General features: G+C 38.8%; 1 protein-coding gene across 3 annotated transcripts in view; it reads right to left on the bottom strand.

Moving 5' to 3' along the window:
• Positions 1-15,567, bottom strand: part of TRIP4 (thyroid hormone receptor interactor 4) — a 59,015-nt gene extending 43,448 nt beyond the window's left edge. Inside the window, exons 1-4 of one of the 3 annotated variants that reach the window (XM_084887163.1) lie at positions 15,344-15,567; positions 9,236-9,405; positions 8,108-8,241; positions 564-776 (exon numbers count right to left, since the gene is read on the bottom strand). In XM_084887163.1, the coding sequence (XP_084743289.1) occupies positions 564-776; positions 8,108-8,241; positions 9,236-9,405; positions 15,344-15,444 (618 nt within the window). In that variant the 5' untranslated portion in view covers positions 15,445-15,567. Of the gene's footprint in view, positions 1-563; positions 777-8,103; positions 8,242-9,235; positions 9,406-15,343 lie in introns of all 3 variants that reach the window. The other 2 variants (XM_084887165.1, XM_084887164.1) reach the window with 2 other exon arrangements.
• Between the last annotated feature and the right edge of the window lie 388 nt (positions 15,568-15,955).

Genomic DNA, 15,955 nt, shown 5'->3' on the forward strand with positions numbered 1-15,955 from the left:
CAACTATCCACCCACCCCCAAACACAAGCACAAGGCCCGCCTCCCCCACCAGGATTGAACCCACAACCCAGGTATGTGCCCTGACCAGGAATCAAACTGGCAATCTTTCGATAAATGGGAAGATGCTCCAACCAAGTCACACTGGTCTGGGCTGGCATAAAGTTTTTAGACAACTCATTACAGTGTTTGTAAGAGTGTCATTACTGCTACACTCTTGGGATCATTCTCTCAGATAATACACAACTATAAAGAGTTGTCCTAGAAACAAAACCTCTAATAACCCAAAGATTGTGTCATAATGGTTCTGCTCCTTTGGGTATGTGAACAACATCTGAAAACTTTGACAAACATTTTTGACATTTTAGGCCCTAAAGTTTTCTTCAATTGAAGTTAATAGGCCTCGTTACTAGGATAAAACCTTGTTAAAAAAAAATCCTGCTACTACAGTTTACTGGACATCACAGGGAAGAAATTTCTATGAAAAAGAGATTACTAGGGATGTGAAAGTCCCTAGTTATTAAACCAAAACACAGTAGTAAATAAAACAGGAGATAAACAATTACCAGAGTTCCACAGAATAAGCAAGGACCAGAACCTTCTTGTTCACAGACTATACGCCCGCAGATCAGACAGTTATTAATCAGCTTGTGCTTCTGGCCCAGGCAATCACAAGGGTGGCGACCCGGGATCAGGACTGCAAGCTTGTCTTGTCCCTCTTTTGTGTATAAACTGACAAACTTTGTCTTCTTCTTTAAAGTGTTGTTGTTTTCTTGTGCCTATTTGTACAAAAATATCAGAAATAACATCAAGTAATGAATGACAATGAAAATAGTCAAGGAGAGAGAATTTCAGTTCTGTTCAATAACAACTTATTCACTACTGAGAAGCCAGGAAAGAAGGAAGGAAATGGGAGAAATACAAATTAATTATAATCAAGGGTCTAGGGAAAGATCATGCTCTAGAAAAAGTCACTTGCCTTTTCAGCCTTCTATTACATTTGGCGGGAGGTAGATGTATCAGTAAAAACTGATTATATGACATATTTAAGCATAGCTAAATTAAAGATCATAAGAAATAAAAATGCTTCTAATAGCAGATGATATTCACAGATTTGGAAATATGACTAAAATAAGAATTAATAAAAATAGACTGAATAGCCCTGGCTGGTTTGGTTCAGTGAACAGAGCATCAGTCTGCAGACTGAAGGGTCCCGGTTCGATTCTAGTCAAGGGCACATGCCCAGGTTTTGGGCTTATCCCCAGTGGGGGGCGTGCAACAGGTGGCCAATCAATGATTCTCTCTCATCATTGACGTCTCTCTCTCTCTCTCCTCTCCCTTCCTCTCTGAAATCAATAAAAATATATATATATATATTTTTTTAATAGACTGAATAAGGCCCTGGCTGGTAGTTCAGTTAGTTAGAACACTGTCCCCATATGCCAAGATTGTGGGTTCAACCTTGGGTCAGGACACATATAAGAATCAACCAATGAATGAATATACAAGTGAAACAACAAATTAATGTTTCTGTCCCTCTCGCTCCTTCCCTCTCTCTAAAATCACTTAATAAAATTTTTTAAAAATAGACTCAATAAGAAAAGACAAACAACACAATAGAAAAATGGACAAAAGTCCTAAATAGGAATGTAATAAAAGACAATATCCAAATTGGCCAACAATCACATAAAAAGGTGCTTAACTTCATTAGTCATCAAGATAATGCTAAATAAAACCACAATACATACAACTACATACCAACCAGAATGGCTAAGTTGAAAAAGACAGAAAATACAGAGTGTTGGCAAGGACACAGAGCAATTAGAGCTCTCATACGCCGCTGGGGTATAAATTGAATCTGAACATATGCATACCCTGTGACCCAGCAATTCAACTCTTGGATATATACACAATAGAAATGTATAAATATGTTCACTAAAAGACAGGAAAAAGAATGTTCACTGCAGCATTGCAATTGGAAACTACTCAAATGTTAAACAGTAAAGAAAAAAATGTTCAACAGTAGATGTATTCACTTAGTGGGATCCTATGTAGCAATGAGAATGAAAAAGCATAGCTACACAAAACAATATGGATAAATTATTATAAAGTGCATTAAATGAAATAAGCCAAAACAAAAGACTACATATTATTTAGCTCCATTTATACAAAGTTCATAAGCAGGCAACAGTATTCTCTGATGTTGGAAGTTAAGAAGGAGTTTGCCTTGGGAGGGTTGTCATTTTGAGGAACATTGGGGGTCTAGAGGAATGGAAACGTTTTGTTTCTGTCTATACAGATATGAGTCAGTTTGTGAAAATTCATCGGTTCAATTCTGCATGTGTGTTATAAAATAAAAAGTTTAAGAGAGGACAGTGGGGGGTGGGGAGGGGGCGGAGGGTGGGGTGGGAACCTGGTGAAAGGGGGAAGAAATGAGGAACCTTTGTAATAATATGAACAATAAAGATTGATTTAAAAAAAAAAAAGAAAAAAAAAGTTTAAGAGAGAGAAGTGTATTTATCATCCTCTGTCTCACTCCATTCAAGCTGTCATAACAAAATACCGTAGATTGGGTAGCTTACAACAGGAATTTATTTCTCACAGTTCTGGAGGCTGAAAGTCCAAAATCAGAGTGTCAGCATGGTTAGGTGAGGGTCTTCTTCCAGAAATGACATGTAGGTCACTGTGCCCTCACATGGTGAAAGGGGCTAGGGAACGCCTTGGGGTCTCTTTTAGAAGAACACTAATCCCATTCATGAGGGATACAAACATGTAAATCATAGCAGCCTCTGACATATGAAGTGTATAGATGCCTCTCCCATATTGTGGTCTTATTTCCCTTTAAATTGAGAGTTCTTCAATCATTTCCAGAAACTGAAGTTTCACAGTGAAAAAAATCTCAGAAGTCTAGCAGTTGGGAAAATACTAAAAGAGAACAATTCTTTAGTAAGTATAAAGAGATCTGAAATTCCCTAATGTCCAAAGCGAAAGTTGAGATATAAAGACAATATCAAATAAGTCAACTTAGGTAAAAATTAAAATGTAAGACAAGTGCTAAAGATTTTATCAAATCTAGTAGGCTGCATTTTTTCAAACTAATCAATTACATCTTTGGCTCTCAGGGATAGAGGTGGAGGGAAGGTTAAAATCTCTAAGCAGAGCCCAGCCTGTGTGGCCCAGTGGTTGAGCATCAACCTATGAACCAGGAAGTCATGGTTTGATTTCATGCCAGGAAACATGCCCAGGTTGCAGGGTGGATCCCCAATAGAGAAACTACAGTAGGCAGCTGATTAATGATTCTTTTTGTTTCTCTCTCTCCCTCCCTAGCTCTCTTCCTCTCTTTGAAATCAGTAAAAACATTTTACAATCTCTAAGCAGACATTTGTATTTTATTCCCATCAAAGCAAACTGAAACCAGTTTGGCTCAGTGGATGGAACGTCAGTCTGCGGACTGAAAGGTCCCAGGTTCGATTCCGGTCAAGGGCATGTACATTGGTTGCGGGCACATCCCCAGTAGGAGGTGTGCAGGAGGCAGCTGGTCGATGTTTCTCATCGATGTTTCTGGCTCTCTATCCCTTTCCCTTCCTCTCTGTAAAAAAATCAATAAAATATATATATTTTTTTAAAAAAGTAAACACATTCCACTGCTTAAAATCATCATCGGCTTCCCATTGTGCTTAGAATAAAATCCAAGCTACTTTCTAATTACCTATAAAGCCTTACATATGGTTCTCCAACTTCATCTACATGTCATTCTTTTCCTGCTCACTATGACCAGGCACATAGAGCTTCTGATACTTCCTAGAACACTTTCCTCCATCTCCACTTTGCACTTGTTAATTCCTCTATCTGCACTGTTACTAGTCCATCTTTTTACATATGGTTCCTTCTCATGTTCAGATTTGTGTGGTGTTTTTTTTTCAAATTGTAAGAGAAAGTTTCTTTAGACAGTTACAGAGACAGTAGAAGTGAGCCAGCTGAGCTTTGTAGGCTCAGGAAACAAGCTACCGAAGCAGAAGAAGGATCCTTGGAGTGTAGAAGAGGGAAAGGTGAAAGTAATGCGCCTGGGAGGGGAATGAGGAAGGGAAAGGGCACAAGCGTGCTCCTGAGGGCCAGCACTTCAAGTTCAGGTCTTAGCTATAATTTCAGTTCTTCAGAGAGGCTTTACCTAAACTAACACCCTTCTTACCAATTGCTGCCTATTGTACTGTTCTTTTTATTTTTCAAGGTAGTCTTCACAATCTATAATTACTTAAAAAATTTTTCTTTGACTGTCTTTTTCACTTTTCCTCTGAACCACTAAAATGTACACTGTAAGAGAGCAAGAAAGCTGAATGTGCCTTGCTTATCGCTATATTTCTAAAACCTAAATCAGTTCTTGACATACAGCAGACATGCAATAAATGCTTTCAGATCTGTGAATTTGCCTACTTGCAAAAATGTATTTGTAACTCCAAAATCAATACTCCAGGTGTTTTCACAACCATTTATGGACATGTACAGAGTGGCAATAAATTTGAGTCACCAGCCGAAGACGGTTTGGCTCAGTGGTAGAGCGTTGGTCTGCGGACTGAAAGGTCCTAGGTTCGATTCCGGTCAAAGGCATGTACATTGGTTGCGGGCACATCCCCAGTGGGGGGTGTGCTGGAGGCAGCTGGCCGATGTTTCTCTCTCATCGACATTTCTAGCTCTCTATCTCTCTCCCTTCCTCTCTGTAAAAAAATCAATAAAATATATTTTTAAAAAATCATAATAAATAAATAAATAAATAAATAAATAAATAAATAAATTTGAGTCACCAAATGCACAAATTTCCAGCTAAGGTCAAGCAATGCAATGGGTCTGCCTTCTTATTTCAGCTCTCATACCATAAATAAGTGTCTTTTTAAAAATATATTTGTTTTGCCCTGACTGGTTTGGCTCAGTGGATAGAGCGTCAGCCTGCAGACTGAAGGGTCCCAGGTTCGATTCCGGTCAAGGGCATGTACCTTGGTTGCGGGCACATCCCCAGTAGGGGGTGTACAGGAAGCAGCTGATTGATGTTTCTACCTCTCTATCCCTCCCCCTTCCTCTCTGTATAAAAATCAATAAAAAATATTTATTTTTTAAATATATTTTATTGATTTTTTTACAGAGAGGAAGGGAGAGAGATTGTTAGAAAAATCGATGAAAGAGAAACATCGACCAGCTGCCTCCTGCACACCCCAACCAGGGATATGCCTGCAACCAAGGTACATGTCCTTAACCGGAATCGAACCAGGGATTTTTCAGTCCGCAGGATGACGCTCTATCCACTGTTCCAAACCGGTTTCGGCAATAAAATATATTTTTAAAAAATAAAAAAGTAAAAAGCATCCTTAAAAAATTGACTCAAAGAAAACACAGATAATAGTTCTCATGCTGTTCTCAACAACTTTCTGTCCTAGATGTTAAAAATGAATTTATTAAAAGTTTGCTATCATACTTTATATTATTTCATAATTTTTTTAATTTTTTAAATTATGAAATAAGGCTTTTAAAATTTCATCTATTATTCATCACACTGATCATAAATATTTTCCTCATGTTTCTATTTTACTTTACCATAATAGTCTATATATTTGCAATCACGACTAGTAAATTGTATATTCACGCCTACATATAAAATACCTCCTCTTTAAAAATAAGTATTTTTATTGGTAAGAGTAAAATAAAAAATTACTCAAAATAACATTCAGATGGATTACAAACCTAAAAGTGAACATTTTTCCAAAGACTATACTTTGGAGAACAATTTTACTAGTTGTATGGTAGTCCATTAAATGAGGAAACCATAATTTATTGATATTTATTTATTGTTAATCCTCACCCGAGGATATTTTTTCCATTGATTTTTTTTTTTTTTTTTTTTTTTTAGAGTGGAAGAGAGGGGGATAAGAGAGAGGGAGGGGGGAGGGAGGAGGAGGGAGAAGGAGAGAGAAACATTGATATGAGAAAGGCACATTGATGTGAGAGAGAAACATCAATTGGTTGCCTCCTGCATACGCCCGAACACCAACTAGGACCAGGATAGAATCTGCAACCCTGGTATGTGCCCTTGACTGGGAATGGAACCTGAGACCCTTCAGTTTTCTGGCCAACGCTCTAACCACTGAGAAACAGGCTAATTTATTTAATCCTTCTCTTATGACTAAATAATCAGGTCAGTTCAAATTTTCAATATTATAAATAAAATTGTATGGAATATAAGTTTTTAGCATGTACTTCTACTTTAAGTTACATTCATTAATAAGTCAAAAGTATCTGAACATTTGCCATGGTTCTTGATGTATGTATATATGCTGCTAAACTGTCCCCAAATCTTAAACCAGTTAATATTGCCATTAGCAATGTACAGGCGGTTCCTGTTTTAATGCTTCATCATCATCATAAGTATTCTAGTTTTAAAATATTTGACAATTTGATAAGCAGTATCTCAAGGGATTTAATGTGTATTTGATTACAAGTACAGTAACCAACCATCCTGGTTTGCCCCAGACTTAAGGGAATCCAAGATAGGACTTTCAATGCTACAACTGGAAAAGTCCCAACCAATGAGGGTGATGAACTGTTCTTAATTACTAGTAAGTTAGACATCTTTTTATGTTTATTGGTCATTTGTGTTGACTTTTTTTCTTTTTTTTTTTTTTTTTTTTTTGCTTGTGGTCTTTGATCATTTTATTCTAAACGTTAGAAGGCATAAATTTCTATTTTTTCCCATTCAACCTGACATCATTTTGTAAACATTTTGCCATGTTTTTTTTGCATAATCATTACACTGAGAATTTTCTGATCACTACTTCTCCATTTCAGTATAATTAACTTTTCCCTTATGTTGGGATATTTAGCTGGTCAAATTGTCTTATAAATTTTTTTGCTCACAGGGCTATTTTGGTTGCCAAGAGAAAATACGAAAAAGCTCTAACAGTAAATGCTGATAGTGGTGGTAGTAGATGGCCCAAAGAGGAACACTGTTAATAATAGCTAAAATTGTACATTCCTTTAGTATAAACCCGCACACAAAAAATGTTGAAATTGAAGGCCTAGTGCACTTCATTAAATATTTTACATTAAATAAATAAATGTTTATTATATATCGGGCTAAAACCCACAGAACAACACCGCCTGCAGCTCCTGCTCATTCCGACCCCACTGTGCCTGCCATGGGCTCATGCCTAATCAGTTCCAATTGGGAGAAGCTCTGGCACCCTCCCAAGGGGAGTGGCCTGCAGGATCGGGTTGGGTTGAAACCCATTCTCGGACATCCCCTAAGGGGTACTGGATTGCCAGAGGGTGCAGGCCAGGCTGAGGGACCCCACTGGTGCACACTCAGGCCAAGGGAGGGACCATAGGAGGGCTCAAGGGTGTGTCCCACCCATCTCGCTCAGTCCCGATTGGCAAGACCCCAGTTGGAGCATCTGCCCCCTGGTGGTCAGTGCATATCAGAGTGACTGGTCAACCAGTTGACTGTCTGCCCCCTGGTGGTCAGTGCACAATTAGGAACTGGTCGACCAGCTGATTGCCCCCTGGTGGTCAGTGCAGCAGTCACAGCAAACAGTTGAGCATCCTTAGCATATCATTAGCATATTACACTTTGATTGGTTGGTTGGTTGTTCTGCCATTTGGTCTATTTGCATATTACCTTTTATTATATAGAAGATATATAATCTTCAAGTAAAGATGTCCTTATGCTAAAAGTGGTTTGGCTCAGTGGATAGAGCATCTGCCTGTGGACTGAAAAGTCCTGGGTTCAATTCTGGTCAAGGGCATGTACCTTGGTTGAGGGCACATCCCCAGCAGTGGGTGTGCAAGAGGCAGCTGATCGATGATTCTCTCATCAATTTTTCTAACTCTCTATTCCTCTCTCTTCCTCACTACAAAAAAGCAATAAAAATATATTTTAAAAAAGATACCCTTATAATATTTATTTAATCAGGCAGCCAAAAATGCTACCATATATAAATTATTACTTTCTCTTCATAAAACTCATGCATTTGCTGGAAAATTGCCATTCTAGACCAATGTGTATACTTTGTACAGTCATTCCTCTTCTCCATATAGCCAGAAAAAATTTCATTTTATAAACACTTACCTTGGCCAAATCAAAAGGTGTTTTGACCTCTAGGGTTGCGTCAGGTTCAGCAAATGCAGGAACTTCCTGTCTGTTTCTCCCTTTCCGCCTACTTCTCTTTAGCTGGTCTCCTGATCTCTGCCCGTCTAAAATTTCTGTAAAGAAGAAAAAAATAGAGAGAGGGGTAGAAGGAAAGGGACGGGAGTGGGGGGGGGGGGGGGAGGAAAGAGCGAAACTTCAATTTGTTGTTCTACTTATTTACACATTCATTGGTTGATTCTTTTATGTGCCCTGTTCAGGGAACCCACAACCTGGGCATGTGGAGATGATGCTCTAACTAAGCAACCCGGCCAGTGTGATGCTTCATATTTAAAGTCAAGATATGAAGTCAGGCAGGTTTTTAAATTATAATTTCCTTTCAAACAAGAATTAAATTTAAACCATTACTTTCTAAAGTTGATAAGTAAAGACTACTGGTTAGAATTAAGAAGTTAAATTAAAATCTGATATTTTAGGTTGCATAATAATTATTTAGATTACTTAGTTTGGTGCTCATGCTGTGTTTAAAGAGTTACTTCTAGCCGAAACCAGTTTGGCTCAGTGGATAGAGCGTCAGCCTGCCGACTGAAAGGTCCCAGGTTCAGTTCCGGTCAAGGGCATGTACATTGACTGTGGGCACATCCCCGGTAGGGGGTATGCAGGAAGCAGTTTGTCGATGTTTCTCTCTCATCGATGTTTCTAGTTCTCTATCCCACTCCCTTCCTCTCTGTGGAAAATCAATAAGATTTTTTTTTTTTTTTTTTTAAAGAGCTACTTCTAAATGCTATTTATACTAAAATTGGTCAACATTTACCTTTACAGGGTTTGCATGTAACTGGAAAGTGTTCCTTTAAACCATATATATTTTTTTTTAATTATTCTAAAGCCACATTTATATCTGCAAACAGTATTTTTGTGATATTTTCTAAGTTGAAAAAATGTGAACTAGAACGATATTCAACAGAAATTGAGAAGAACTAGATTTAAACCATGTATACATATGATTCTGCTTAAGTTGGCTGTGAGGAACAAGAGTGACAAAAAATACCAATTCCTATAAGCCAGCCCATTTACCAATATTTCAATCTTTATTTAATTACATTAACTCACCATCTTTTTTGAAGGAAGGCTGCAGTGCATCAGAAATCAACTCCTGATCATTCTTTTGCCATTTGTTTATAACCTCTTCTATGAATTGACCTTTTTTGCCCTCATTTCCCTGAAGGAGGTCAGTAACATATTCTCGTATCTCTTCAGGACTCTCAATTGACAAAACATACCTCAAAAAGAAAAGATATAAGTTGTTGAAACAAGGCTAGCTTACACTATGGTTTTCAAAATCATAATAGAGATCAAGGTAGTAAAAACCATTAATCCATTCGAGTCTTTATTTTTTTATTTTATTTTATTTTTAAATATATTTTATTGATTTTTCAGAGAGGAAGAGAGAGGGATAGAGAGTCAGAAACATCGATGAGAGAGAATCATTGATCAGCTGCCTCTTGCACACCCCCTTCCGGGGATGTGCCCGCAACCAAGGTACATGCCCTTGACCGGAATTGAACCCGGGACCTTTCAGTCCGCAGGCCAACGCTCTATCCACTGAGCCAAACCGGTCTTGGCCCATTCGAGTCTTTAGTCAAGTTCTAATCTAGATGCTAGGAATACCAATTTGATTAGGACAAAGACCCTAACCTCAAGCAGTTTGTATTCTAATCTTCACAATCTTCTTGTATTTCTAAAACCAAATCAGTGTACCTAAGAGAGGCTTATGGGACTTCCCTTAACACAGGAATACTGTGTTTTTTTAATTTGTATTAAAATACAGTTAGCAAAATAAATAAAATAAAATAAAACTGGCAGAATATTTTCTATAACTATGTATCTGAAATCATATTTTCCTATGAACAATACAAATTACTTAATCTCTATGTTGCAAAACCTAAATTTTCTCATTTTCACTAAAAATATGAATATATTAGAGGCCCGGTGCATGAAATTCATGCACGGGGATGTGTGTCCCTCAGTCCACCTGCACCCTCTCCAATCTGGGACCCCTTGAGAGATGTTCAACTGCCCCGTTTAAATCTGTGGGATGGGGCCTAACCGGGCAGTCGGACATCTCTCTCAAAATCCAGGACTGCTGGCTCCCAACTGCTCGCCTGCCTGCCTTCCTGATTGCCCCTAAATGCTTCTGCCTGCCAGCCTGATTGCCCCCTAACTACTCCCCTGCCAGCCTGATAGCTCCCAACTGCCCTCCCCTGCAGGCCTGGTCCCTCCCAACTGCCCTCCTCTTCTGGCCTGGTCAACCCTAACTGCCCACAGCTGCCCTCCCCTGCTGTCCATCTTGTGGTGACCATCTTGTGTCCACATGAAGGCAGCCACCTTGTGTGTTGGTATGACAGTCAATTTGCATATTACTCTTTTATTAAATAGGATTATAAATTTAAACCAGTTATTGATTTAATATTCCTTTTTTTAAATATACTTTATTGATTTTTTAGAGAGAGGAAGGGAGAGTTAGAGAAATAGAGAGTTAGAAACATCGATGACAGAGAATCATCGATCAGCTGCCTCTTGCACACCCCCCACCGGGGATGTGCCCGAAACCAATGTATATGCCCTTGACTGGAATCGAACCTGGGGCCATTCAGTCTGCAGGCTGATGCTCTATCCACTGAGCCAAACCGGTTTCGGCTGATTTAATATTCTTAAAAATTGTAAATCAAGATTAGCATCACATCAGAATAAGCAAATCTACACACATACATTTTATTATGCTTCACAGGTACTGGATGTTTACAAACTGAAGGTAAGACCCTCTACCAGTAAAGAGATTATGACTTGCTTTATTACAGTGGTCTGGAACCAAACCCACAATATCTCTGAGGTATGTGTGTATTGAAGGAAATTTTATGAAGGGTTCTTAAAAAGTGAGGTGGAATACAATTCAGTACAACTTTTCTAGAAATCAACTAGTTAGTATATTTTAAATGCCTTAGAAAAAAATCCAATAATTCCCTTTGTAGGACTCTATATGGCATAGAGACAGAAAATTTTATGCAAAATAGTTAACTTCATCTTTATTTAAAATGGTGAAAAAAGTAGAAACTATTGAAAACATCCATTCATGAAGAAGGGGAAAATGAACTCAAATTTTTAGACTTTACAATCATTAGTGAAATTTTTGAATAATTATTGTTAACCTGGGTTAATGCTCTAATACAATGGTAAGTAAAATAATAGGCTGTATAGCATATGATCTAAATTGCTACAAAAGAAATGTGTATATCTATACACTTTGTGTTGAAAAAGTGTAGAAAGTTATACACCAAAATGATTATCACTGAGTGGTACAATTAAAAAGAGTTTTAGCTGAAACCGGTTTGGCTCAGTGGATAGAGCGTCGGCTTGGGGACTGAAAGGTCCCGGGTTCGATTCCAGTCAAGGGCATATACCTTGGTTGCGGGCACATCCCCAGTAGGGGGTGTGCAAGAGGCAGCTGATCGATGATTCTCTCTCATCGATGTTTCTGACTCTCTATATCTCTTTCTTCCTCTCTGCATAAAATCAATAAAATATATTTTTAAAAAATAAACAAATAAATAAAAAATAAAGTTTTAGTTTATTTTTATTTTCTCTTTCCCCTACAATTTTAAAATATATTACAATATGCATAGATAAAAACACTAAAAGAGAAATTATGGTTATCTCTGGGTTATGGTAATTTTAGTTTCTTCTTTTTAAATTTATTTTATTTTAATTTAGTTTTTACAGCGAATATGCATATCATCAGATGAGTAAAAAAATTACTTATAAATTAAGATAATGTACTATTATCAGATCCAAAGAAACTAATCCAGATACCTCATATGGGACATACAAAAATTAGTAATGCTATATCCTTTAAATTTAAAACATCATGCAACTGTCCCATCATTGGTAGACAATCATTTTCAGGGCTTTTACTGTCTAATCAACCTGATCCCTAGACTTACTAGCCCCCATCAAAAAATCAATTGCTATCAAGGAGTCACAGTGCTGCAAGGAACTTCAAGAGATCATTTAACTCTGGAATATTCAAACCACTAGAAAAAAAATTTTTTTAAAATATATTTTATTGATATTTTACAGAGAAGAAGGGTGAGAGATAGAGAGCTAGAAACGTCAATGAGAGAGAAACATCGACCAGCTGCCTCTTGCACACCCCCCACCGGGGATGTGCCCGCAACCAATGTACATAAATGCCCTTGACCAGAATCGAACCTGGGACCTTTCAGTCCGCAGACCGATGCTCTACCACTGAGCCAAACCGGTTTCGGCCACTAGAAAAATATTTTAAAAGCTCCAGAAATATTTGAATAAATGTCATTTTAACTATTTAATAAATTATAATAAAGAACTATTAAATAAATTATAATAAAGCCCTAGCTGGTTTGGCTCCGCGGATAGAGAGTCAGTGTGTGGACTGAAGGGTCCCAGGTTCCATTCCAGTCAAGGGCACATGCCCGGGTTGTGGGCTCAATCCCCAGTGGTGGCGTGCAGGAGGCAGCCAGTCAATCATTATTGATGTTTCTGTCTCTCTCCTTCTCCCTTCCTCTCTGAAATCAATAGATATATTTAAAACAAACAAAAAGAAAAACATACACCCAAATGTGTTATGTACCAAATCTTATATATCAACCAAAATATGAACTAATGTGGATTGTGGCTCTAAATGTCCCATAAATGTGTCATTGATTAGGAAGGTAAGAGCTCTGTGCTTTTTAAAAATTTCAGGCCGCTCAAGTAAAAGTATTCAAATTACCTGACTACTACAGTACATCTAGGTAATTTTCAAATACCAGGCATGGCACAGCAAATTTACACAACAAATGGCATCCCAGACTGTTGTGCAATAACCAGTAAAAACCTAATAAGTGGTTTAAATAGAGTTATATTATCGGGAGCTGTAGTATTTATTATTTTTTAAGTTTTGAATAGTTCTTGTCTAATTTCTATTTATGAATTTCTTTAATGCAAGCAGGTGTTTGGCCATAAGTAGTGCTTCATCTTTAAAACAAATTTCTAATCACTCATCTTTCAAGGCTGTGGATAAGTTTAACCACTGAAAATCTAAGACTACAAAATAAGCTTTAAAAAAAATTTATAGACCAGAGAGTGTAGCTCAGTGGTTGAGCATTGACCTATGGACCAGGAAGGAGATCAGGGTTCAATACCCAGACAGGGCACATGCCCAGGTTGCGGGCTGCAACCCAGTGTGGGGTGTGCAGGAGACAGCCAATCAATGATTCTCTCTCATTATTGATGTTTCTATTTTTCCCTCTCCCTTCGAAACTGAAATCAATAAAAATATATTTTAAAAAAAATACTTATAGGTATTAGTAAGAGTCTCAGTTGTTCTAAAATTTTTATTTATTGATTTTTTTTAAAAAGAGGGAGAAAAATATTGATTTATTGTTCCACTTATTTATGCATTCGATTCGGATGACGCTCTAACCAACAGAGCCACCCATCCAGGTCCTGCAAAATAAGCTTTTAAACTACAACCTATGAGAATTTAAATGTTTGTGAAACTATATAAGCAGACAAAATACAATTGGATTCGAAGACTGAAAAGACTGCAGTAATCCATACTCCATTGTTGATCCATCAAAAATAGCATCCAACCGAAACCAGTTTGGCTCAGTGGTAGAGCGTTGGTCTGTGGACTGAAAGGTCCCAGGTTCGATTCCGGTCAAGGGCATGTACCTTGGTTGCGGGCACATCCCCAGTAGGGGGTGTGCAAGAGGCAGCTGGTCGATGTTTCTCTCATCGACGTTTCTAGCTCTCTCTCTCTCTCCCTTCCTCTCTGTAAAAAAATCAATAAAATATATATTTTTTAAAATAGCATCCATATGTAATACTTTCAACAGTAAAGATATAAATAGCCTCAAATTTTTTGATTAAATGATTTTTTTTTTGTTTGGTATGTTTTTTTTAAAAAAGTCTAATTATTTTATTTGACAGCACTCCACTGCTTAAAAAAAAATGTTTGAAAAACTATTTAACCTGATCTTGCTTTCAAACAATGGTATAGCCAAACCATATAATTTGGCTGGATTTTTTTTTTAATTTTTTATTTTTACTTTTTGTGGTGTGAGTGTGTGTGCACGCGCGTGCGTGTAACTTTGGCTGGGTTGCTTTTTTTTTTTTTTTTTAATAAGTCTATTCCAGGGTTTAAAAAAAATCCTTTAATATAGGCTCTCTTAACTCTCTCCTTGCCTATTCGGACATTTTCTCCCAAACTTAGAAACTCCCCTTACTTCCTACAAAAGTCTTAGAATTGCAATTCTGATTCAACGAACAGGGAACAAGAAACACAGGTTTCTTGACCAAGACCAATTTCTGTGGAAGCTTTTCCCTCTCGCCTGAACATTGCACCTTCACCTATCCATCCTTTAGTTCTCGGGTTAAAGTCATATGCTGCAGGAAACAGCAATTTCTCAGAGTCCTTCTCTCCGTGCTCCCACAACACCCTGAACTTCCTCCCTCAGAACCCGACAACCAGGCAGAACCCAATTGTAGCAATTTTCTTCGTTGCCCCAGCACCTGCTGGTAGTAGCGCAACAAGTACTTGTTAAATCAACTGAAAGCAGATATTAAATCATGTCACCATCTGCACTTCATAAGAATCATAGATTATAAAATAAGCTCTGTTAGTTAGTTTACAGATGAGGACACTAAGGCACTGAGGGAAATTAAGTAGCCAAAGGTCCCAAAACTAATAAATGACAACAGAAACCAAAATCTGGGACCCCTAAGCCAGGAGCTATTTGCACCGAACTATGCCACCCCATTTAAATTATAGGCCCTACTGGACAACGAAAATGCTCAGAATAAGGAATTTCTGGAAAGACAGTTTGACTTGCCCCTTCTCTCCAGAATCTGTAAGAAAACTGGCTCCCGGGACAGTGTTACAAATTCTAATGACAGGGATTGGGCGTTTTCCTAGGGGAAAAGAAAAAAGAGAGAGAGATAAAAGGACCCCATCAGCCTGACACTATTCCACAAACTAAACTATGAAACCAAAAGTCAAACATCGGTGCCCTGTGACCAACAGCCCTCTTATCTCGTTACTTAAGTCTCATCAACTTTTTGAGCCCTCCCTGCTTCCGGGTTCGCTGGCCCGCTCCCTTCACGGAGCTCCTCCCTGCCTCGGACCCGAGCCGCTCTTACTGCATGATCTCCTCACTGACATCCAGGCCGAAAGTTTTCCGCAACTGCTCGGTACACCAGTCCACCAACTGCTCCCGCGGCGCCGCCCCAGCCACCGCCATTTTCCCCGGCCGGAACCAGCTGGGCTGAAACAGCCCCGAGTCCAGCGCCAGAGCGGTTCCCTTCGCAACAGCGACTCGGCTCGCGCGGGTTCCGCCAGGCTGCACCTCCCGCCGCAGCGCCGTGTCCCCGCCCACCGGCGCCGCGTCCCCGCCCACCGGCGCCGGCTCCGCCTACCACCCCGCCCACCGGCGCCGGCTCCGCCTACCTCCCCGCTCCCGCCGGCGGGCCACTCGCGCGTGATTCTTCCGCGTTGGCGGATGTAGGACTCGGAAACGGAGAGTTCTATTGAGAAGGCAGTACAGATACCTATAAAAACCACCGTTTGGGAAAATCAAAACTGTAACTGGAGGGGCACTTTTATTTTATTTTCGAAGGGCCAGTTTTAAATTGTCGGCTTTATGTAAAATATTTAAAATAGTACTTGGAAGCTGAGGCAAAGCACTTACTAGTGTAAGAGTTTGCTCTAGTGGTAGTGGTTGTGTTGATAACGCTCCCTCCTCCCACCCCCAC

The sequence above is a fragment of the Pipistrellus hanaki genome (genome assembly GCF_964339955.1).
Source record: "Pipistrellus hanaki genome assembly, chromosome: 1".
NCBI lineage: Eukaryota > Metazoa > Chordata > Mammalia > Chiroptera > Vespertilionidae > Pipistrellus > Pipistrellus hanaki.